This window comes from Rattus norvegicus, chromosome 18, assembly GCF_036323735.1.
Source record: "Rattus norvegicus strain BN/NHsdMcwi chromosome 18, GRCr8, whole genome shotgun sequence".
NCBI lineage: Eukaryota > Metazoa > Chordata > Mammalia > Rodentia > Muridae > Rattus > Rattus norvegicus.
Window position 1 is genome coordinate 84,784,291 of NC_086036.1, and position 26,124 is coordinate 84,810,414.

The 26,124-nt window shown below is 38.0% G+C and overlaps 1 protein-coding gene and 1 pseudogene across 6 annotated transcripts in view; both read left to right on the top strand.

Moving 5' to 3' along the window:
* Positions 1–26,124, top strand: part of Cd226 (CD226 molecule) — a 96,507-nt gene that overhangs the window by 60,961 nt on the left and 9,422 nt on the right. For all 6 annotated transcript variants that reach the window (XM_039096759.2, XM_006255028.5, XM_006255031.5 and 3 more), the window contains 2 exons: positions 5,833–6,180; positions 24,659–24,755. In XM_039096759.2, the coding sequence (XP_038952687.1) occupies positions 5,833–6,180; positions 24,659–24,755 (445 nt within the window). The remainder of the gene's footprint in view (positions 1–5,832; positions 6,181–24,658; positions 24,756–26,124) is intronic.
* LOC134483074 (snRNA-activating protein complex subunit 5-like) lies at positions 1,889–5,961 on the top strand (annotated as a pseudogene).

Below are 26,124 nucleotides of genomic sequence, written 5' to 3' on the forward strand. Positions count from 1 at the left end.
TATTGCTTCCCTTTATATTCATATTTGGATGTGAGGTTATGTTTGTGTGCTTTCATTCTCTTTGTTTTGTTGCCAAGACGATTAGTTTCTTGCTTCTTCTAGGGTATAGTTTGCCTCCTTATGTTGGGCTTTACCATTTATTATCCTTTGTAGTGCTGGATTTGTAGAAAGATATTGTGTAAATTTGGTTTTGTCATGAAATATCTTGGTTTCTCCATCAATGTTAATTGAGAGTTTTGCTGGATACAGTAACCTGGGCTGGCATGTGTGTTCTCTTAGGGTCTGTATGACATCAGTCCAGGATCTTCTGGCCTTCATAGTTTCTGGTGAGAAGTCTGGTGTGATTCTGATAGGTCTGCCTTTATATGTTACTTGACCATTTCCCCTTACTGCTTTTAATATTCTTTCTTTATTTTATGCGTTTGGTGTTTTGACAATTATGTGACGGGAGGTGTTTCTTTTCTGGTCCAATCTATTTGGAGTTCTGTAGGCTTCTTGTATGTCTATGGGTATCTCTTTTTTTAGGTTAGGGAAGTTTTCTTCTATGATTTTGTTGAAGATATTTACTGGTCCTTTGAGCTGGGAGTCTTCACTCTCTTCTATACCTATTATCCTTAGGTTTGATCTTCTCATTGAATCCTGGATTTCCTGTATGTTTTGGACCAGTAGCTTTTTCCGCTTTACATTATCTTTGACAGTTGAGTCAATGATTTCTATGGAATCTTCTGCTCCTGAGATTCTCTCTTCCATCTCTTGTATTCTGTTGGTGAAGCTTGTATCTACAACTCCTTGTCTCTTCTTTTGGTTTTCTATATCCAGGGTTGTTTCCATGTGTTCTTTCTTGATTGCTTCTATTTCCATTTTTAATTCCTTCAACTGTTCGATTGTGTTTTCCTGGAATTCTTTCAGGGATTTTTGTGTCTCCTCTCTATGGGCTTCTACTTGTTTATTTATGTTTTCCTGGAATTCTTTCAGGGATTTTTGTGTCTCCTCTCTATGGGCTTCTACTTGTTTATTTATGTTTTCCTGGAATTCTTTCAGGCATTTTTGCGATTCCTCTCTATAGGCTTCTACTTGTTCTCTAAGGGAGTTCTTCACGTCTTTCTTGAAGTCCTCCATCATCATGATCAAAAATGATTTTGAAACTAGATCTTGCTTTTCTGGTGTGTTTGGATATTCCATGTTTGTTTTGATATGAGAATTGGGCTCCGATGGTGCCATGTAGTCTTGGTTTCTGTTGCTTGGGTTCCTGCGCTTGCCTCTCGCCATCAGATTATCTCTAGTGTTACTTTGTTCTGCTATTTCTGACAGTGGCTAGACTGTTCTACAAGCCTGTGAGTCAGGAGTGCTGTAGACCTCTTTTCCTCTCTTTCAGTCAGTTATGGGGACAGAGTGTTCTGCTTTCGGGCGTGTAGTTTTTCCTCTCTACAGGTCTTCAGCTGTTCCTGTGGGCCTGTGTCTTGAGTTCACCAGGCAGCTTTCTTGCAGCAGAAAATTTGGTCTTACCTGTGGTCCCGAAGCTCAAGTTCACTCGTGGGGTGCTGCCCACGGGCTCTCTGCAGCGGCAGCAACCAGGAAGACCTGTGCCGCCCCTTCCAGGAGCTTCAGTACACCAGGGTTCCAGATGGTCTTTGGCTTTTTCCTCTGGCGTCCGAGATGTGTGTGCAGAGAGCAGTCTCTTCTGGTTTCCCAGGCTTGTCTGCCTCTCTGAAGGTTTAGCTCTCCCTCCCACGGGATTTGGGTGCAGAGAACTGTTTATCTGTTCTGTTTCCTTCAGGTTCCGGTAGTGTCTCAGGCAGGGGTCCTGCCGCTCCTGGGCCCTCCCCCACAGGAGCCGAGAGGCCTTATACAGTTTCCTCTTGGGCCAGGGATGTGGGCAGGGGTGAGCAGTGTTGGTGGTCTCTTCCACTCTGCAGCCTCAGGAGTGCCCACCTGACCTGGCGGTTGGGTCTCTCACGGGGTCTGGGAGCAGAGAGCTCGGATTTTTTTTTAATTACAGACTGCTACTATCTTATTTAGCATTTTCCTTCTGTTTCCCATAGTTTCTTCTCCCACCTTAATGTTAATTTCCCCCTTATGTCCTTTATAGGATATTTCTTATTATTTTTTGCTTATGCATTTTCTTCCTTTCCTCCCCTCCTCCATTCTGTTGTGTTGGTTTATAGCTTAGAGATAAAACATTTTCTGTATGCCTCTTATGTGGGCAAAGTGTTACTTCTACTGAACACTTGCATGGTCATATACTGAAACACTAGAGAGCTGTGGCTTTTCTGTATGCAAGATTTTCACATCCAGTAACCTCTGTAACAGCTAGTTTTTTTGTGGGAGGAGATATAAGGTCCTAATCCAATATGAATAGAAAATATTATTGTACTTTTAGACTTGTACTCTTTTTCTAATGTTCTGTTTTCTTATTTTCCATTGTCTTCCCTCACCCCCGTTCTCCCTTCCCGTTCCTCTTCCCTCCCATTCTTCCTTTTTCTATTAATTGTTGTTTTATAAACCCAAGCACTGATTCCTCAAAACCTTTGAGCATACTGATACAAATAAGTAGCTCTTTCATTTTCTCTATTCCACCTGCCCAAAAGCTTTGTGACATCATCAATACTCAGCCTTCTTTTCTTGAATAACAAATCAGTGTTCTTGATTTGTGGCAAAAAAGACTTTGGATGAGAAGGAAGTGGAAGGGGATGCTGAGTTGCCTGCAGGAGCTTGACAAGGAGGAAGGGATCCTGTTGTGTCTAAAAGCAGCCCTGCATGATCAACTGAACCGCCTCAAGGTTGAAGAATTGGCCCTTCAATCAATGATAAGTTCTCAAGGAGGGACTGAGACACTGAACCTGAATGGTTATGTGATATGTCGTTGCATATGGACAATGAAGCCCCAGTCAATCAAACCACATTGAAGCTGAGCACAAGGAGCCTAATGGAAGAAGAGGAGGAGGAGGGAGAGGAGGAGGAGGAGGAGGAGGAGGAGGAGGAGGAGGAGGAGGAAGAGGAGGAGGAGTCTGATTCGTAAAGGGGGGACAAGGGCTAGGATTAGTTATACAATCTAAACTAGATCTTTGGTACTTCATTTCTTCAAAGTCATCTTGCAGAGCCTATGTGAAAGATATACTTATGAATGGAAGAGACTCAGTTGATAAAGTATCTAGATGCAAATTTGAAGACCTGAGTTTGGAGCCCCAGAATCTATGTTAAAAACCTAGGCAGAGTGTCACATACCTGTAACCCCAGTACTAGAGATAGGAAGACCAAAAGATCACTGAAGCACAATGGGCCAGGCAGTCTAGCCAAACCAGTGAGTTCCGGTTTACTCAAAGACCCTGACTCAAGAGAGCAGTGGTAGTGCTCATACATCTCAATCCCAGCACATACGTATGGAAAGGGTTAAATAGCAAGCATATATATAAATCAGTTCAATTTCACTAACAGAGGAATGGGGAAAAATAGATAACATCTGATCATTATGTAGAAGATCATAGTAAGATATAGTTTTAGCTAACTTTGGCGTTTACACTCCTGTAAATCCCACGCTTTAGGATGCTCTAGCAAGAGTGATTGACAGCCACTGTGAAGCCAACTTGGCCCTATAACCAAAACAAAACACAGTGCCAGGTCTTACCAGGGGTTGATCACTAGAGTACTGGGCTAAGTGACGTCAACTAGTCTATTCCATCTTTTTTCTGAAAAAAGGAAAACACTATACAAATTGACCTAATTTCAGTCATTACCAGGGATAATCACATAGGATGTGACAGGGAGTCAGAGGTAGGATATCAGGCCAGTGTGATGGTTCACAAAGCAAGCTCAACGGCCAGACTACATAGAGAGAACCTGTCTCAAAAAATTAATATAGAAAAACTGTCAGCAACCTCTGGCCATCAGCACACCTCCTCACACACACCAAGTACCTCATATATACCCCCATGCTGACAACTCCCTACACAATATATACACTGGTTTTGTGTAAGATATTCTCCCAAAGAGGAAACCAAGGAATATCGATAAGTTGGCCTTTTTGTGTGTGCATGTATGTATGTGTGGACCTGTATATCACTATGTGCCTATGGAGGTCAGAGGACAACTTATGGAAGTTGGTTCCTCTTCCACCGTGTGAATTCCATGAATTGTTCTTAGGTTGTATGGCTTGGCAACGAGCCCACTGAACCATGTCACCTTCACATGACTGCTGCTGGTGTTTTCAGGCTATATTTTGCTTGTTTACGGGCATGTGTAAGTTCATTTGTATATAAAGCTTAATCTCTCTCTTTCTCAAACAAACAAACAAAAAAAACCTTTGGATGAATGAGACTGCCACTTAGTTTACGTTTTATGGCTCTGGAAAATCCTGATCTGAGAAATAACAATTTGAGTTTTAGTATGTACATTAAGTTCACAAGCTTTCTGGTTTCAGAACCAAAAAATGATGGAGGACTCCTAAAGGACATTTGTTCACATGCGTTATATCTAATCTATAATGTTCATAGCACTAGAGGTTAACACTGAACATAATTTTTTTTTTTGCTATAATCACATGAGGTTTATCGATAGGAACCAGTGCACTGGGGTTGAGACTCATATCGCACGCAGGGGCAGTGGAGTTCAACACCGAGAGGCTGGGAGAAAGAGTATTTAAAGGGAGAAACCACAACCCAAGGGGGCAGGGCTGGTGTCATTGGAAAATCACAGGAATACCAGTGAAAAATCACAAGGAGAAACTCCCTGTTTCTCAAGATTGTTTTCTAGGTTTTAATCTAACTTTATGGTCAACTAGTACAGGTAGAGGGCAGGGTCTGGAATTTGAGGTATTTAGGGCTTTTTCAAACTTCTGACTTCTTAGCTGCATTTTTTATTCTTTCATTCCCCACTTCTTCTAGCGGCTAGTTCTAATCATAGAACTAAATTTTAATATCTTTATAATATTGGCTTTCTTGTCCTCCTAAAGGATGATACTGTTGGCATAACATCAAAATCTGAACAGTACTTGCTCTTTCTCTAATGAAGATAACTAGTTTCTTTAACACAGATGGACCTATAATCAGAAGCAGAAGCAAAACTAAGAAGGGTCCCATAAGGGAAGATCTCAGAGTAGTCATCCAAGGAGATCTACTAAACCAGCTCTCGAACTATCCCTGATGCGCTTCTCTGTAACACTGAGCATAATTTTAAACACAAGGATCTTTGAGCACTTGCTGCATAAGCTATTGGGGCCTGTGACAGTATATGCTGTACACATATCACAAAAGGAGAAGATCTTTTATATTTTCCTGTTGCTTTGAAGGTAGAAATTTGAGGTATCACAAAAGGAGAAGATCTTTTATATTTTCCTGTTGCTTTGAAGGTAGAAATTTGGGAGAATATTTTTTTGGCTCCAGAAATTTATCCTGCACGTGAGTCTCCACTTATGCACCAGATATTCCTGTACAACTCAGTGAATTAAATGAAAAATAATGTAGCATCTTTTCATAGCCACGCAAACCTTAGTCTATTGTCTCATGATCTGGAAATCGAAGTTACTGGTTCAGTCTTCTAAATTCAGACCCAGGTGTAATCACTGCTAATAAAGTACTGAGGGTTTCAGTTATGTTTCTCGTTGTCTGGTTAACAATGTAACACTCAAAGGATATGTGTCAAACACTGTTTCCTTCTTCTATCTACAAGCCCTTAATGAAATTTTACAAAAACGCAAAAATGAAGATACGGCTTACTCTTGGAGCAACTGCAGTTGGTAACATCACCAATCACTTCAGGGTGGCTTTCTGAGTAGCTTTCCTCTGTGTGTGAATATCTGACCACCTGCCTAAGTATCTGCTTCTTTTTCTTTTCCAGATAGTTTTGAGACAACAGCACCCTTGGATAGCTACCTGTCTGCAGAACCTGGACAAAATGTCACACTCAGTTGCCAGCTTGAAAGGACTTGGCTAGTGCAACTAGTCATATGGGAAAAAGTCCAGCCCCATCAGGTAGACATCTTAGCTTCCTGTAACCTATCTCAAGGGACAAGATACACTTCAAAGTACCTAAGACAAACATGGAGCGACTGTAGCCAGGAGAGCATGAAGAGTGCTCTCATTATACCCTATGCCATGGCTGCTGACTCAGGACTTTACAGATGCCGCTCTGAGGCCAGTACGGGAACAAACAAAACCTGTGTCATAAGGCTGATCATAACTGATGGTGAGTGGCAAAAGATGTTCCCAGTATCAAAAACAGAGAAACAAACAAACAAACCCAGCAACTGTGAATTGGTCTCTATTCTTTTTATTTGCAACCATTTAATGTTTGCATATGAAGCATCTAGAATAGTAGACTTCTATGTGTCTTTTTAAAAAAGACCTTTCATATGATTTATCCTTATGCATACTCCAAAAATATTTTACCTAATAGTCATATGTGCATACAGAATTTAATAAATATTTTATAAGTTGAATTAAGTATGTTGAATATTACTAAATTTCAGGACTTGGTATTTCTTTGGTTAGTAAATCAACCACCATAGATTTACTAATAGAAATATTTCATTTTATTTTTATTTAATGTGTGTGAGTGTTTGTGTGTGTGTGTGTGTGTGTGTGTGTGTGCACCCACACACAAGTGTTTGTGCATGCATGTATACACATGGGTAGGTGCATAATTGAAATTTGGAAACTTTTGCTATTGTTCTTAACCATTTTGTTTGAGACAGGATCTCTAGCTGAACTCAAATCTCCTGGTTTTGACTACACTGTGGGGGTGATCTATCCAAGGTTCTATCTGTCTCTGCTTCAACCCTTGCTGGGGTACCTTTGTTATACTCTGCATTTTAGTGGGTGATGGCAGTCCTCACATTTGTGTGGCAAGTGCTTTATCTACTGAGGCCATTTCCCAAGCCAAACATTTCATGATTTTATTTTTTTAACTGAAACATGAATGAACTAAAATGCACACATGTGTACACATGCATACACTCGCATGCATGCATGAACACAGAGGATATTACCAGCCTATATCTTCATTATTTAATTCCTTACTCCAAATTATCTACAGATTTGAAGGAGATGCTGGATATTGCATTGCCTGTGTGTCCCCAGCACTAACTGAGGACTGCAACAATGGTTTCTAAGTCTTGTGAGGACAGGGCTTCTGTTGATATTTGACAGTGTGTTATTAGTAGTTTGCCAGATGGAAGCCTTGTATCCATAATGAACAGAAGACAGCTGACCTTGAGGTTTACAAAGCTGACCTCCATGGCCTACAGCAATGCTCTTCTAATTCTATGAGGCTGCATTCATTTTGTATCCATAATTTGTTTCCTTTGTCATAATGTTTAAATTGTGTAAACATCAGGGTAACCAATAGCTGCATCTACTCATAGATGAGAGCAATAACAGATATTTCTCTGTCTGCAGAAGTGAAAACACAAAGGTGAAGAATTAGGTGTGTATAGCTGTCCTGCCACTGGGGATAGAGGGCAATCCTAGGTTTTCCTGGTTCTGCCTTTGGGCAACTCTCTCACTAACCAGGAGCAAAGCATTGTTTTTACCAGTAATAGAAACTTTCCTTCAATTTATTGTTCCTCTCTCTTTTATCCCTCACTTTCTCCTTTCCTCTTTATTTTCTTCCTCTCTGCCCTTCTTTCCTTCCTGTCTTCTTTCTTCTCTCTCCTACTTCTCTCTCTTTTTGTTCTGCCTCCTCCTTCCTTCCCCTCTCAATTCTCTTTCCTTCTCACCTGCTTTCTCTTTTATTTTTCTTCTCTTTTCTCCATTCTTCCACCTTCCCTGTCCCTCCTTTCCTTTCTCAGACCTTCCTTGACTTCTTACCCACTAGCCTTCTTCTTCCTTTCCTTCCTCTTTCTCCCTCCCTCTCTTCCCCTCTCTGTCCCTCCCTCTTTCCCTCCCTCCCTCCTTCCCTCCTCCCTCTTTCCCTCCCTCCTTTCCTTCCTATCTCCTTCCCTCCTCCCTCCTTTCCTTCCTCCCTCCTTCCTTCCTCCCTCCTTTCCTTCCTCCCTCCTTCCCTCCTCCCTCCTTTCCTTCCTCCCTCCTTCCTTCCCTCCTCCTCTTCTTCCCTCCCTCATTCTCTCCTTCCCCTTCCTCCTTCCCTCCCTTTCTCCCTCCCTCCCCCCTTCCTTACTTTTTGCCCTCTTCCTTAGTTTCAGTAAGTTCACGTGCCTTGGCAGTGCTCAAAGATTTAGAGTCAATTATTTTGGCCTGCAGCTGCCCCTCACAGTTTCTGCTCATGATTTCAGACTGGTCTTTCCTTCTGCATTATGATAAATAGGGGAAGATTCTGTGTAACAGTAGCCCCTGTCCCTACATAAAAAGGATAAGATAGCAGGCTTCCATGTGTTAGCCATGATCATGATCATATACCCTTCTGTTTGTCTCAATGGCAATAGGAGCTGAAGGGCAGATATACATTGGCTTTAAAATTTGATTATTGAAGAATTATTTCTTGATAGAATATTTTGGGGTCAGGGAGAGAAATTAACAGAATGCTTTGTCTTACATGTTTGATATTCCTGTAGGCACAGACAGGAAATACTTCTTATCTAAAAAGTCCATCCATTACAGAAATTATTTTGAATCTGGAAAGAAAAAAGAGTAAAAAGGAGATGATAACCTTTTTGCTAAGAAAATATTCTAAACAGAAGTATGTTATAGAGCCATGAAATAAGGTCTTACCTAGTAAATGCTAAAGACATGATAAATCTCTCAGGTCATAGAGCAAGCAAAGGGAATGAGTTTTAGGAGATGTTATTGTTTAACTTTTATAAATTACTGGAAATGTCCTTCATATGCCCAACATAACTTTTGTCAAAACAAAATCCATGTATGTAAATTATAAACAATGTTAAAATCTACCATCAGCTGGAACTGACAGTGTAATAGCTGGTATTGTTAGTGTCCAGAAGCCTTGAACAGTTGCAAAATAGTTTTTTTGACATATAATTGACAGATTAAAAGAATAACAACTAGATTTTAAATCCATTTCAAATATTATAATTGATGGGAGATGACAACCATTGGTTTTATATTTTGACTTAATTCTTTTTTTTTCAATTATTGTAAGTAAAGATAAAATCTAAAGCTACTAGACAGCAAGCAAGGAGGATGATTTGTGTTTTCTCTGGTGTGATTTTATTATCTCAAGTCCTGAGGCTATTTGGTAAAAAAAAATCAATGTAGAGATTGAAGCAGGGAGACAGGTATAAGATGTGAGGAGCATTTAATTCCTCTCAACTGTCAGGGTAAAGGTGATTTTGACACACATTTTATAAACTGCTACACATTCTCTTTTAGTTCCTATCCAGCATCCAAATGAGAATTTTAGGAGTCTCCAGGTTTCACACACACACACACACTCACTCTTATGGGTTTTCTCGTGAATTCTGCCTACTTACATTTACCTTCAGACAATAGTCAATTATAGATCACGTAAGTGATTTTAACTAATTGTCTAATTACCAGCAAATATGTGTATGCCTTTTCTTTGTGTATTTTAAGTAAAGGATGAAGGTGGCAGAAACATGAGATTTTTGCTATCAAATTCTTTGCTAAACAAATGAAGCTTTGTGCTATTCCTGTGTGCTCTTGGAAGTGTTAGGAAACAGTTACAGATTGACAGCACTGATTTTGAACCTTAACCCCAAAGGCTAGTGACAAAATGTGCTTATAGCTAAGGACCACAGTTAACTTTTGAATATATAAATTCTAATATCCTTCAGAATTTAATTAGTTTCAGGAAAACATTAGTTCAGATCCCAACCAAAAAAAATTGTGAAGTTCTTTTAATATTAGCAAAAGATGATGTATAGACTATTATCATTTAAACTGCACCTGCTAACATAAAAAGAATGAGAATAAAATAAATGACATCAGCTCACCAGAAAGTACAGAGACAAGACAGGAATTAACTGTTTGCTGCTGGTTGATGGACTTGCTATAGTACCAGTCCAATCTTCTTTAATGAGACCTCTTGATCGAACCAAGTTCCTTAGGAGGTAATTTTCATAGCTAGACCTGAAGAATGAGGGGGAAATAGGTCACATTGGGCAAAGTAAAATTTGTACCTGATAGTGGGGAAATACATGTAGAAGATTATAATCAGATGACTAAGTTGGTCCAGACAGTCTGATCCATGAGTTAGTACAGAGTGAGGCAAGGTTAAATGAAATGCCACTCTGATCAATTCTTGATCTTTTGTCATAGTCAAGGAAAGCCACTTCTGGCTCCCAAGAAAGGACAGTGAAATAGTATTCCAGGAGAAATAGGCTGTTCCTATTTTTCCATGTATACATCTTTTGCTTACATTTATTCCTGTCTTCATTTCTTCTTTTTTTCTTATGAATGAGATTATTTTTAAAATTTATTTCTGTACATAATGTGTAGAAAAATGTGAATTGTCTTTGTCTATTGGTTTAATTTTGTGTATGAATTATAGTATTTACTTAATTTCTTTTTTGTATCATTCTGTATAGAGAAATGTAGACATTCTTTGTGTATTATAGTATACATTGCAACGTTTAAAAATTCATATATTAATTTTAGTGGTTGAGATTTTATTTATGTGTATGGCTAAGCAAAGTCCTTCGAGTTTTGTGTGTGTGTGTGTGTGTGTGTGTGTGTGTGTGTGATATTGTCATGTGCAAATATTTGTTTTATTATTTTCTATTCAGACCTTGCATACCTATCTGCTATGGGGAGGACTTCTAGAATTAACTTTAGCTCAGTGACATATTTTTTCATTTTTAAAAAAATTATTTTATTTATTTACATCCAGCCCCTCCTCTCAGTGCCCCCTCCCACAGTTCCTCGTCCTATTTCTCCTTCCAATTGCCTCCAAGAGCGTGCTCCCTCCCACCAGACCTCACCCTTTCCTGGGGGAGAGCGACATGGTTTTGTTCTTAATCATAAAGTAAATGTTTTTAGTTTTTCACTAGTGAGTCTGATGTTGCCTATGGCTTTTCTTAAATGACCTTTATTTCATTCCCTCTATGCTTAACGTGTTGAGAGGGTTTTGTAAAGTATGAAAGATGTTAACTTTTATCAAATGCCTTTTCTATGTCTACTCATGTGTTCATATATATATATATTTATATGTTCATATATATGGTTGTGTATTGATTAATTTTCATGCATTGAAATATTATCATATCCCATTTGATTGTGGTATTCAGTCCTATTTATATGCTATGTTAATTAAATGATTGAATTTCCTAGTGTTTTACTGAAATTTTCATCTATCTATGTCTTCATGAGAGACATTGGCCTATAGTCACCTTCTTTTGTGGCTTGCTTATTTTGGTATTATAGCAATGCTTTTCTCCTAAAGTTTAAAGTATTCCTTATATGTTCAGAGAGATAAAGAAGCATAGGCATCAATCCTAACTTTAGATGTTTCATTTAGAAGAAGATTATGAAACTATTTTCCTCTGGGATTATCGGTGAGCCATATGGTCCAAATGAGCCATATGGTCCCAATTTCTGTTTGTGGCTCCCTTGGCTTGGCCTCTCACACCATTCTAGTTTCTCCTTTCCATGGCCACCATCTTTCACCATTTACCACCATTCCCGTAGAGCTCTGTCTTTATGCTCTGTCTGCATTAGCCCAATCTCCATCCATGTCTTCAAACCTCACATATTTTGGCTGTCTCAAACTTTCATAATTTAAAATTACTATGATTAAGTGATTTACTAACTGTATGCGTTTGTGTGGTCCAGATTCCTAACAAATGCCCTTGGCATCTTTGGTTGTACTTTTCATCAAAATAGAAAGAAACCAACCCCATTGAAAGTTTGTGACAATGCTAAATACATATATTTATTTATCTACTCCTTTGTTTATTAAGTACACGATTTTTTTATCTACTCCTTTGCTTTTAAAATAATGTTTGATACAAATAAATACTATTTTATTAATAAGTATTCATATTTAGTAAAAAATAACCAAAGAATATTTTAGATGTATTCACTTTATAAAATATGTATACAATAAACATATTTTAGGATAGTAGAAATATGAAATATTATTTTTGAAATTATAATGTATACATACTACATTTATAATAAATACTTTTTAGTTAGAAAAATTATTGCATCCATCTAGATTTTTTACATCTATGTTGAAAATTACTTAAGTATTCTTTTAGCATGTGCTCATGAACATTTATTGAGCATTTACTATGTTAGTATTTCCATCTTAGAAATCATAATGTCCATCTCAGTTTTACATTTTCTTCATAACTTATTTTAAGGCCCTTTGTACATGTTACAGCTCATATTTGAGATTTAGAGATTGCCAATCAAAGAAATGGAACTTCTGAAAATCAAGTGCTACATTTGTGGAGGAAATTTTCATAAACTTTGGTTTGTGTGTGCAACTGCCTATTATCTATTTCCTTTTAAAACTTGTATTATTTTGTCTTTTAAGACATAAATGCTGAGCCTGTAGAATTAAAGAATGTAGTTAGAAGTTAGGTCTCAGGGGTATTTAGCAGGAAATCACAATGCCACAGTGACCACTCCTCCCCACAAATGGTACTTGTGTTTCATCAGCAAGACTCATGATTTGCAGATAACAAGAGTGAAGTCTAGCAATCTTAATATCCCTCTTCCAAGCTTTACACACTTATTGACTTTCACTTCATGTGCTCTTGTGTTGATCTATGATAGTATGGAAGGAGACTGTGGAAGGAGACTTTGTGTGTATGTGTGTGCCCATGTTCATGTATGAGCATACATGTGCATAGATATCTGTCTAATTCAGGTACTCATGCTTGTAAGACAAACACTTTGCTAAGCATTTCAGCTCCAAAGAAGGATAAATTAATTTTATTTATTTATTTGCTTTTAGTTTCTAGAGTTCAGCTGCTCTTCAACGAGTTAATTTATATTGTAGAACAGATCTGGGTCATTAATTATTGCACTTTAGAATTTTGTTCATTTACAATCTTATTTCTCATTCCTGCAGGTTTGAGTAGATGTTCTAAGATAGTCTGCATAAACCAGTCTGTTTCTGTGACATAGTTTGGCAAGCCTCAGCAACGGAATTTTTACATACATGACATTTCTTTTATATGCTAGAACCACTTGACTGGAATCTCCAAGTCCTGCTGATTTTGCTCACAAGTTAAAACAGTTTCTCCTGAGGCAAATCAGATACAATTTCCATCTCAGTTTAATTTCATTTTAAAAATTCTGGTTAACTGCTGGGTACCCAGATTCAGCATACAGTTACCAACATCATAAGTAAGTTAAGTACTCAATCACTGCCTATTTTGTCATAGCATCTTCTCACATCTACTTCTGCCCACATCAAAGTACTGTGTCCTTTTTAGTGCGGTAATGCACAGATAGTCAGATACTTTCTTTTCAATGTCCCATATAGACAGGTATACATTTCCTCCAAAGTACAAAGTAAGATAAGAGAACATTTACTTGCGTTCATTTTATACATTAATACTTTAATATTGGATTGAATAATAATGTCATGCTAATATCACATACAACAGAAATCTGAAAACAGGAAAAAAAGCAGTTGATTTTAGGAATTGCTTTTTGGTAAATCTTTGCACCCATAGTATTAATTTTTTTTAAAAAAATTTAAAAACATTTAATCTATCTATTTATTTACTCTCTCTCTCTCTCTCTCTCTCTCTCTCTCTGTGTGTGTGTGTGTGTGTGTGTGTGTGTATGGGTGTGTGTGTGTGTGTAAGTCAGAGAACAATCAGTGGGAAACAACTATCTTTTTACTATATGTTTTCTAGGATTGAAACTCAGTTCAGCAAACTCGGTGACAAGCACCTTTGCTCCCTGAGCCAAGATGTAGCCTTCAGCTTTTATTTAAAAAAAAAAAATCAAACCTTTCTTGTTCCTTGGAATTCAGATAGGTAAAATTCAAATTCAAATCTGAATATGTAGTTGTGCCCCTTAAAATCCATGCATTGCCCCACTGATGGAAAAAAACAAACCACAAACTCCTAATACATTGACTCTAAAGTAATCACTTTGACTGCTTTGGTCCTACATACAAATTTCATCCTAAAATGCCCTAGAAATTTTTAACAGCACATGGTACAGATTAATAGGTAAAGTCTTTCTGAAGGCAGATAACCAGTTACCATGTTTACAGATGAACTCTTGGAATGGGATTGGCAGGATTTCTTTTTTTCCCTCTTTGTTTTTATGTGGTGTACATTTATTTTATTTTTTAAATTTTATTTAATCTTTTTTTTAAAACTTCAGATTTTATCCCTCTCCTGGTCGACTCTTTGACTGTTCCCCATCCCATACCTTCTCCCTCACCCCTCCCCTGTCTCCATGAGGATTTCCCCATCCTCACCCCTACTTCCCACGCCCCCCAGACCTCTCCACTCCCTGGTCTCAAGGGTTAGGTTAATCTTCTCTGACTGAGCCCAGACCCAGCAGTCCTCTGCTGTATATGTGTTGGGGACCCCATATCAGCTGGTGTATGCTGCCTGGCTGATAGTCCAGTGTCTGAGAGATTTTGGGGTCCAGGTTAATTGACATTGCTAGTACTCCTACAGGGTTGCCCTCCTCAGCTTCTTCCAGTTTTTCCCTAATTCAACCACAGGGGTCAGCAGCTTCTGTTCATTTGTTGGGTGCAAATATCTGCATCTGACTCTCAGCTTGTTGGGTCTTTCACAGGGCAGTCACGATAGGCCCCTTTTGTGAGCACTCCATAGCCTCAGTAATAGTGTAAGGCCTTGGGGCCTCCCCTTAAGCTGGATCCCACTTTGGGCTTGTCACTGAACCTTCTTTTCCCCAGGTTCTTCTTCATCTTTTCCCTGCAGTTCTTTTGGACAGGAACAATTATGGGTCAGATTTTTTGACTATGGGATGGCAACTCTATTTCTCACTTGGTGAGGATCGGCAGTATTTGATTCTTAGCAGAAATTCCAGCTTTGAGTATTCCAATTTAATTACTGAGATCAATATTTTATGTGAAGTATTTCAAACATACTGACTTGCATTTTGACAAATATTCAAAGGCAGTATAATGGCTTTTCAGAGGGCTATTTATCTAAAAGATCAGTACATGAAGAACAAGCATGAATCTATCACTCTCAAAGATATATCTTCAAAGCCCAATTTGCACCTTAACGATATAATTTACACCGAAGTGATCCAAGAGTCCTTAATAGGTATTGACCCAACAGAGAAATATATTTTTCTTTTTCCACATCTGTAAAATGTAAAATAAATACTTCCCAGTCTACTGACCTCTTTGTGATTTATTTCCAAAATGCATTTAGCACACTCCATTTTTGTTGGAACTCAAAAGTAGTCATGGTGCTATAATGTTTCAGAATGGCACTGGCATTTTATTTTATTAACTAATAGAAACTGATTTTCTCCTACACAAGTATACATGTGGAATATCAATGCTTTTATTTGGACTAATGGAGGTTAATAATGGCTTTAGTCATATTGAAAGTGAGCAAAACGAAGGAAATGCTAATGATAATTCTATGCATGAATGCAAGAAGGAACAGGTCTAAGAGAAGAAGACATTAGCAAAGGTTGGGCTACTCACAGTGGCTACACATTTAAGATGCTCAAGAGCCATGATATGTAAAAGTTCCTCAGTCCTGGATGGCATAAAAGGTTTACAGGTATGGAAAAATGTAGGTTCACAAAGTACAGTTGTTTTGATATTAATGCCATCAGTTTTCATGTCTTATTTGAAAAATTACCACTAATTCTTTATTCTTAACTGTGTGAGTGTTTAAGAATATATATATATATATATATATATATATATATATATATATTTGTGAAGGAGAGAAAAGTGATTATTGGCCTGCTATATGGAAGACAGCTAATAAATATGTCACTGGGCAGGCAGTTTTACATCTGTACTTAACATAGGCATATATGCCAAATCTCAAATAGCTTTATGAGAACAATTTACTGTGCTTTGCGGTTGATTAGTGTTTTCTCCTTCTGACTTCAAAATTGAAAGGCATCATTTTTGAATTCTAATCATGCGATCAACAAACAATCATTGGATTTTTAAATGATGAAAAATTGGGTGGGTAATAAGATACTAACAAACATGTCCAACTGTCACCTACAACCAAGATGTCTGTGAGTGCATCCCAATAGAAAATCATAAACCATTTATACATCTTGAGGTTTGCTTGCAATTTCTTTTCTAACCCAGTTCCATAATGGCTGTGTCTAGAGTATAAATCTACAGGTTTTGGACATTAACACTGTTCTTTATAATTATGTTTGCTTTATACTTTAAAGCATGAAGAGAAGTTTTTCCAGTTACTTGCTTAAAATAGATAGAATTCATGTGTTAGATATTTAACCCAGAACTTGTGACTCATTTTATATCTTGACAAACATAACATAACATTTATATATACATCTTGTTTAGTGGCTGTTTAGTGCAGATTTTGAATGTCCCAGAGATTTGATCCCTGATGGTGCCCATGAGAAGTGGTAGGGTGTTTAAGAGATGGGGCACAGTGAGACAGGGATCTTCAGGTCACTGGAGTGTGCCTTTGAATGGCATGTTGAGATTCCGGTTACCTTGCTCTGTTTAGGAAGTGAGTGGTTTTCTTACCCCATGAGCAGTTTTCCCATACAACTCCTTACTACAGTTTGCAAAGCAATGAGGACTCTTGATCATGAATTGGAAACTATAAAATAAAACCTTTTTTTTTCTAAGTCGATAGATCTTAGTATTTGTCACAGTGGTGCAAAGATGATTAACACTCCCTATTGTTAGAATCTTGATTGCACATGGCTGTGTGTTGATATGTTTTTGAGACACATGGGTCGTGCTTCTCTATGTGATGCTTGCTGGCCTAAGAATGTATGCAGTGTTGCTCATTTACTCCTCGAAGCGGTTTTACCTCATCCCTACTTTACAGATGAGAAGCATGTGAAGTATGGCAGGTTTAATCGGTTTATTTAAAGCTTTTTAGCTAATACATATATCAGCTAGGCTGTAGAGGCAGGCACCCTGGCTTCAGAGTTCCTGTTCTTAGTCACAGCTCCTCATTCTGCTCAAAGTAGAAGAAAAAGTCTTGCTGCTTATCTCAAAAGGGGTGTCAGTGAAATCAGGAAGCTCTGGTCTCCTCCTTTTAGATATTTATTCATTAGGCAGATTACACACTGAACCTATACATGAAGAAAGTGAAATCTCAAAAGTGGGGTATGATCTCTCACTGTTTTATTCCAGCACTGGGTGCTTCAGCTTGTCTCACAGCTTCTCTGGTAACTACCCTCAGGCTCAGGTCCTTCACCTACTATTTTCCCTTTTCCAGGGGCTTTTGCATTAGTTGATAGAATCAACCAAGATTGGTTCCATGCACAGTCCTAGGAAATTAGCACAATTAGAGCAGGTGTGAGAATCCAGAGGTGGGTCGCTGCTGATAAAATCAATTCTACACTGAAAAGAGATTAGTGGATTGTGTGATTTAATTGTACCCAGTTCCTAGTGAAACAGTGCTAATGTGGAAACTTTAATTGGGCCATGAAGGCTCTGCCTTCATCAACTGGTAAATGCAATTATCACAATAATGCGTTAGTGGCTGTGAGGGTAGCACTCCTGATAAGTTCGGTACATTACTTCTCTTTCACTCTAACCTTCTCTTATCTTTCCACTGTCTAGCATGGGATGATGCAGCAAGAAGGTTTTCTGCTGTCTGTTGTTCTTGATTTGGTGATGGTAGTGGTGAGGAAACAGTTTCTCACTTTGTAGCCTAGGCTGGTCTAGAAATCAATATGTAGTCCAAACTGGCCTGAAATGTATGGAAATATTCCTGCCTTTACTTCCTGAGTTAAACCATTACAAGCATGATAAACGATACTCAAATGAATGACTGATTATTGTCACCTAAACTCTGGTATTGCATTACAGCCACTTGAAAGGGACTCAGACACTAGAACTTTAAGAATAGTATCTGGATTAAAGGACAATCCTCGTTCGTGATATAGAGACCTGGGAATATCTCAGCATATGCATGACATTGGGCAATTGCAAAGCACCAGTGCACATGACCTTGTTCTTATCTCCTACTAGATGCTTATCCCATGGCTAAACCTACTCTCTTGGACAACTACTTAGGTATCTATAGAAAATACACAAGCAAATTTCTTTATTCCTTTTTTTTTCTTCTCATATCCTGCCCTTTTCTTTGTCTTTATAGACCAGACCTAAATGACCTAGGACAGTTGGATCGCAGTAGTAGTTAGTAATCAGAGCTCTTCTTCCCCTCCTTGTTGGTCAGTGAAGGGTTAACTTTCAAAATACCCCAAAGAAGCAACAGAAGCTTACTTTTTATACTAGCATGTGTTGTCCATTTACATAGGAACACCATGGTACAAAGTGACACCTGATCACACAACAGTAATAGAAGCAATTTTCCGTGGAAATGTAATTAAAAACAAACAGTCTCTGCCCAGGAAGAGAAACAAAAAATTTATTTCAATAAACACGAATTTAGAGTGTGCCGTGAATCTCAGGTGATCTACTAAAAGATTGAAAACAAAGTAAGGAATACTATTTCTTTAATGTAGATAATTAGGATTTACTATATTCATATTTAAAAGACAAATTATAACCAGTCTTCAAGTAAATGGACTTGGCAGCACTACTATGATTTGTTAGATATATCATAAAGAGTATGCCATATTCATCTGACATTTGTGGAGTCCATCCATTTTAGCTAATTGTCTTTATCCAGAAGAAAACACAAACATAATCTTTATAGCAGGAGGCAGTTTTACATTAGAGGGAAATGTTTGGGTAATAGAACCTGTCCATGCTATGTTGTCCTTGGTGATGGCATATTAGAACTATGGCTTTCTGATTCTGGAGAAAGATACTTCTCCAACACAAAGTAGGCTAAGGAGTTCATTTAGCTTGAAAAGAGATTTCCATACTATCATAGTCAAAGAGACAGAGCCTATGTTTCCTAACCCTCTAAGAAAGTAGGGGAGTGAGGGGGAAAAAACAGCAGAAGGTTTGTGATTAACCTCAAGCATTCTTCTCGGAGGGGCATTGACTTTTTTAAAGTGAAGTTCCTGGAATCCAATCTTAGATTATTTATTAAAAATATTTTTAAAAATGTCCTGCATGCACACAATGTATTTTGACATATTCACTCCCCCTTCCCACATTTCACCTGGTTTCTTCTTTTGTGTTTCACTCTTAACTTAAAATCACTTATTTTTTTTAAAAAAAAATAGAACCCACTGAATCCAATTAGAATATTCACTTATATTCTTGAAAAGTCACAGATTCCCGAATTTTGTACCTCAGTTCCTGACTCATAGTAGATTTAGATAAAACAAGTCATTATTCTAAATTATTAATATTTATCCCTGTCTTAAGAACCAAACTAATCAACTCTAACCTCTGTTTACTTTTATTTCTAATGTTCTAGATTCATTTATCAAATCAATGCATTTGATAGTTTTCTTCTAGATTCTTTAGATGTGAAACCACTAAGTTTAAAGAATTATGGCATTGGAGCAATAGCTGTGAGCTTATATGTTGATGCAACACTCATGATGCAGGGAGAGAGAGAGAGAGAGAGAGAGAGAGAGAGAGAGAGAGAGAGAGAGCTAACTGGGAATGGTATGGGTCTTTGTAACTTCAAATCCCACCCTAGGATCATACCTCCTCCAAAAAGCCACACCGTTTAATCCTTCCTAAACTGTTCCACTATTTGGAGATCAAGTATTCAAACATACGAGCTTCTAGGGGCTATTCTTGTTCAGACCATCAGAGGTACTGATTTAAGCACCCTTGGGACACAGCAGTCAATAGATTAGAGGTTTCGCCATGGCTCTTTAAGTCTCAGAATGCTACTTATTTTCTGGGATTTTCTTCATGTGAAGCAGGAAATTGTTTATGAAATAAAGATTATAAAAACAAATTTATGTAGACAGGTAGCCCCTGGAAACCTGGAGTGATGTTAAAATACCAGAATCCATTTGATGCAAGTTTTACCAATTTTTGTCTACTATATTCTAGTGGTTTAGAATCATCTTATGCTTAAAGATCAATACTACATTTACCCTTCCCTAGAAGGGTGACTCTAGTTACAGGAGTAAGCTACCTGTGCTATAGGATTGCTTCAACATGATATTTCCGCATGAATAGAAATGGCTTATTTAGTTAGTCCTAATTTGGATAGGGTGTATAAAAATCTAAATGTATGTATAATTTGTGCAGTTTAATAACATTATAAAGTGTTTAAAATACTTAAGCACCCATACATATGTCTATTTAAATACCAAAGGCATGTTTGGCATTGATTCTATTATCATTTTGCTACTTACAAAAGAAAAAGATTAACTGTCCTCTATGAGCTCACCAAGTGAAATCAAGCAGAAGCCAGGATTAGATTCCATACCTGTCGTTAATGTCTGTGCTTTTAGTTTGCTAGTATAATTTGAGATTAGATATTTTTCTGTCTCATGCCAGTAGTTGAAAGTTGATTGTCTTCATATTGCTGAATCTGTGAATCTACATGTATCTGGTTCATTCAAGCTCACTCTGTGTCTATTCCATCTGTCCACAGAATAAGGTCTGACAGTTGTGCTTATCTTTTTAATGAGCCATGAAAAGATACATTGACCCGACACGTAGTGGATATATGACTCTTTCTCACATGTTCTGGTCTAGCAAGTTAGGTGTGTTAATTCTTGGATTCTAAAATGGTCTCATGTAGCCCAGGAGTTTGCTATGTAGCCCAATCTGCATTTAAACTCTTGATAATGCTGCTTCTAACTCCTGAATGCTGGAATCAAAACATGGCCCATTGTACTTGACTCATTATCTAGGTTTTACATTATCTGATGCCTTTACCCCTGTTTTAGTTAGGGTTTTACTGTTGAGAAGAGATATCATGAACAAGGCAATGCTTATAAGGACAACATTTAATTGGGACTAACTTACAAGTTCAGATATTCAATCAATTATCATCAAGGGGGGTAACATGGCAGCAGCCAGTCAGGCATGATGCAGGAAGCTGAGGGTTCTATATCTTCATCTGAATGCTCCTAGCAGAATACTGGCTTCAAGGCAGCTAGGATGAGGGTCATAAAGTCAATGCCCACAGTGACAAACCTACTCCAACAAGACCACACCTTCTAACAGTGCCACTCCCTGGGCTGAGCATATACGAACCACGACAACCCCCAAACCCTATCTCTAATGAGGACAAACAGTGAGCAGTGCCAATGGGCTATGCTTTCTGCCTAGCTGGGCAGGAAAGATCTAGTGGCATTTCTATACTGAGTCTTCTTCAAAAGTTTATAACTCAGTCATAAATACTTGGCATTGACAGAAACTTACCCTGGAGGATTGTAGGCCTAGAGAAAATTATTCATTTATAAATTTCACTGACTTGATTTAAATTGTTTTAACTGCTCTTATTCTTTGTGATAGGAAGAAAAAATAATGGCTTCATAGTTCAAGACAGTTTTGTCCTCCTATGAATCAATACAGCATTGGGATACATGAAAAAAAAAAGCCATCGGAAAAGGGACCACTGAGAACAGATAATAATTCTTTCTTTAAGAGAAGAGCTTGAGGGCTGGCATTATTCAACCACAGATCTATTAGCAGAACTTAAGGGGAAAAGTGAATGCTATGAACTATTGATTAACTCCTCAAAGCATCCTGTGTGCTTTCTGTTTTTCCATCCTTACAGGTTTCAGGGAGGTGAATGCTTGCAGTGCTCTGGCCATTCCCACAGCAGCTACATAAAGAAGTCAGGGCAGGGAGGGAGAACAGAAGTAGCTTTAGGCTGTGCTGGTCCATGACTGTCAGAAGCGTCACTTCTCTACACTCATTCTGGAAGGAAAATGCTTGTTTCATGATGACTTTAAAACACGTAGGGCTTTTCGAAGTAACGTAAGTTCCATTAAATCAGATATAAAATGAGTTTATCTGTTTCCCTCTTTTTACCAATCACCCAGCACACTGTGAGATTGTTTGCATTCAGACACTGAAGAGATGGACCTGACTAATGTCAGACATATTGGAAGAGGTTAATCATGGAAACAGTTCAGACTGCAGCATTTGAAGAAACTAGGATGTATAATTAAGAGCCTTGGGGAAAAGTCTAAAGTCACTTATTTGAATGCAACAAAAATGTGATCTTAACTCTTAACAATTCTGAGTCTACTTTAAAGTGGAGTTCTGCACATTTTGTTCTTTAAATGCAACCACTGAAATTCAATAGCATTTTGTTTTAAGCATATAGACATATTTTTATAGTTTTGCTGATTCAAAAAAATCAGCACATAATCTGGAATATTTAAATAAATACCAAAAAAAGCAAAAGAAAAATACTCTAAATTTGTGTGTATGTGATTGTGTGTGCATATATGCATGTTTATGTCTGTGCAAGTACACTTATGTACATATGCATGTGAAAATCATAGGTCAGCTTTAGTGCTGTTCCTCAGGAGTTCATCATCGTGCTTTTGGAGATTGGGTCTCTCCCTGCATTGGGGCTTGCCAGTTCAGCCCAAAGACCTGCTTGCTTCTGAACTGGAATAAAGAGTGTGAAACCACAGCAGATTTTTCATGTGGATAGAAGTCAGGTCCCTGTGATTATACGGCAGATACTTTGCCAACTGAGCCATCTTCTAGCTCTAAATATAAATATATATTGGCACATAGTAAATATATATTACATATACATTTATATGTATATATGTATCATATAGTTAGGTTTTTAATTTGTTTAATCCCTATTGTAAGCATAAGTGAGACTAGCCATACAATGTCTGGTACATATGTTATATATGTTGAATATGAAGTTTTTAGGTATATAAACATTGAGCAATGATTACCACAAACAAATTAACACACCCTCACTTACTTATACTATAACTTACAGCCCCTGAAAGTTTTCTTCATTTACCAGAGCTTGTACCCTTGTGCGTGATTCTACTTTCTGTACCTCCTGCTTTACACCAGAGATTACCATTCCACTCTGCTAGTATTCTTCCAGCAGTTCTAGATGTCACCTACCCTTTGAATCACAGTGTCAGTATGTGTGTGCCTTATTTCTCTTGGAATAATATCCTACAAGTTCATTTATGCTGTCACAAGTCTCAGGCTTTCATTAGAAAAATATTGCAAACAATGCAAGGAAAATGATGAGCAACAGACCTTAATTGACCCCTTTTTAAGCCAAATGCAAAGCTTGCCAAAAATTATGGAAAAAAATAGTTGGTGTCACTAGTATAAATTAACATAGTTATTGAGAAAAACGAAATGGAGGTGCCCCAAGGAATTAAATGTAGAACTACTACACAGCCTAGTAATCACTCTGTTGAATATACATCTAAGGGACTAGGGACTGCTTCCTTGGAGAGATTATTCCTTCCCTGTGTTCACATAGCACTCTCCACAGAATTCAAATTACGAAAACAGCTGAAGTGTCTATGAGTGTTGAGATGGATAAAGAACATGATATATATACATATATCTATATATATCAAGGTAGTAGTCAGCTATACAGAGAGAAGATGCTATCATCTGTTATCCTAAGATAAACCTTGTGATATGCTGTTACATGTCATAAGTCAGACTCAGAAAGAGAACCACTGTATGGTCTCTCTTGGGCTTACAATAGGGATTAAACAAATTAAAAATCTGAAGGCATCTTTTATTTGGCTCAGTTTCTTTTAAATAGAGTTGATCTAAACTTTGAGCTTTTATCATCAGAAAAAGATTCTGTGAATCTGTGGCTTAGGAAGAATGGGGTGATCTGAAGAAATATGAAGCAGAGTGAGCTAAAAAGTCACACTTCTCAGGTTGCCATTGGATCCAGACTGCAGTGGCAAATGTTCTGTCTCAGTGCAATAAAGATAAAAGGCAAACCTCATTTCAAGTCCACTCCTGCCAGCAACCAACAGTGATGGGGGCTCACCCCACAAGGTCTTCTGCAAGTAGACATGGACGAAGGGCAGACACAGGCAGGAGGACACTTCTAGCACCTCCACAGGTGGAATTTCTCAAGTAGTAGCTCCTTAGTCTTTCTTTTTTATAAACTGTTTTATTCATTTACATATCAAATGTTACCCCCTTCCCTGCCCCAACTCCAAGGATTCTTCCAGTTATATACTGCTACTTAGAGTGTACTTCCACATAAGATGTGATCCTGTTAATATATTACTCCAGTGTTACATACTTTCCCTGTGATAATTGAAAGAGCATGTGTGTTAAATGTGTGCTATTAATATTATTGTTTTTACAGATTTATTTTTATTACTTTTATCTGTATAGTATATGTGGGTGTGAGCGGAAGTGCCTTTGGAAGCTGTAGGTGTCAGATTCTCAGGAGATACAGTTACAGGCAATGGTGAGCCAGTGTATGGATGCTGGGGGACCTCTGAAAGAGAAGTAACCACTGAACCATCTTTTCAGCCCCATATTCATATTCTTGTTGAACCCAACTTAATCACGGAAGCAATAAAAATCTGCAATAGTCATAAGAATTAAGGAGGCTTTCAAGGAACAATACTTTTCCCCTTAACCCATCCTATCGTTCTTAGATTCTTTGAGTTTGATTGCTATTCTGCCATGATTAATGAATCCTTTTTTCACTCTCCACCTTTCTTTGGTGGGAATTAAATTCCTAATTCATACTATAACGTTTTTCTTTTAGGTGGAACCAATAACCACTTTATCCTTCTCATTGTCGGAGGGCTAGCCTCACTGCTACTTGTCATCCTAATTACCATCATTATTATCTTATTCAACAGGTGAGTATATATCATTTATATACCATTTTATCCTTCTCATTGTCAGAGGGCTAGCCTCACCGCTACTTGTCATCCTAATTACCATCATTATCATCTTATATAACAAGTGAGTAAAGCAACTTACCCTGAGTCCTATTTATCTTGTATGATTCTGATACTTAAGGCCTTCTATAAATAACCCAACAACTTATGAAGCCACTCAGGATTCATGTCTGAGTATGTGGTTACATACATAGGTAGGCAATTGCTGCTTTTAATAAAAGGACAGAAAAAAAGAGTATGGGAAGCAAGGGGAGTACTGTTATAGACCAAAGTCATTCACTTAAGAGTTGTCAGTGTGCCCTTACATTCATGCAAATATCTCTGTTCTACATCCACCTTCCCTTCTGCCTCCTCCATGGGAATAGGTGTCTGTTGAGAAGCTTTTGTGAGTGTATGGGGTATGGGGAAAAGGTTGGAGAGAGCAACAGATAGGGAGGGAAAAAAGGGGATAAGAGATTAATGTTTTATTCAGTCATCTTTTTAAAAATATTGCAATGCAACAAACAAGAGGCAAGGAAGCTTACATATTACCAGGATAACAACACAGTCTAAGATAGTTTGATATTTTCTGAAACAATCCACCAAGGGATGTTAAATAAAGTAACTTAGATAGGACCTGAAGGGGTGGCCTGAGAGAGGTTTCAGGTCCTTTCCCTTTTAGCTCTCCCATGAGCATTACTGATCTGTCTAGCATATCTCATACTTTTTTTATTAATTAGTTATTTATTTATTTATATTTCAAATGTTGTTCCCCTTCCCAGTCTCCCCTTTACAACACCCCTTCCCCTCCTCTCTCCCCTTTGTCTCTCAGAGGGAGCTTCTCCACCCAGACACAAACCCACCAGTTCCCACCTCACCCCTCTAGCATCTCCTTACACTGGAGCATCAAGCCTCCACAGTTCCAAGGGCATCCCCTTCCACTGATGCCAGACAAGGCCATCCTCTGCTACATATGCAGCTGGAGCCATGGGTCCCTCCATGGTTCATGGTTTAGTCCCTGGACTTTAAATTTATTAGATAACTTCTTATACTATGTTCCACTTGGAGTGTTACCTGCTCAAGGGAGAAAGGGACCACTTTCTGAACATTAGAATTTTGCATGTCTGGAAAGGCACAGGCATGTAATAGTTTTTGACAAATAAGTAAAATTTCATCCTTCCCTCGCTGATATTAACAACAACAACAACAACAGCACACACACACACACACACACACACACACACACACACACACACACAGCTTATTATTATGGTTCTCAAGGAGTTTTATATGTCCTATCTCCATACATGACCCCCTAACTCTTTTACTGTCACCTGATGTTAGTAAC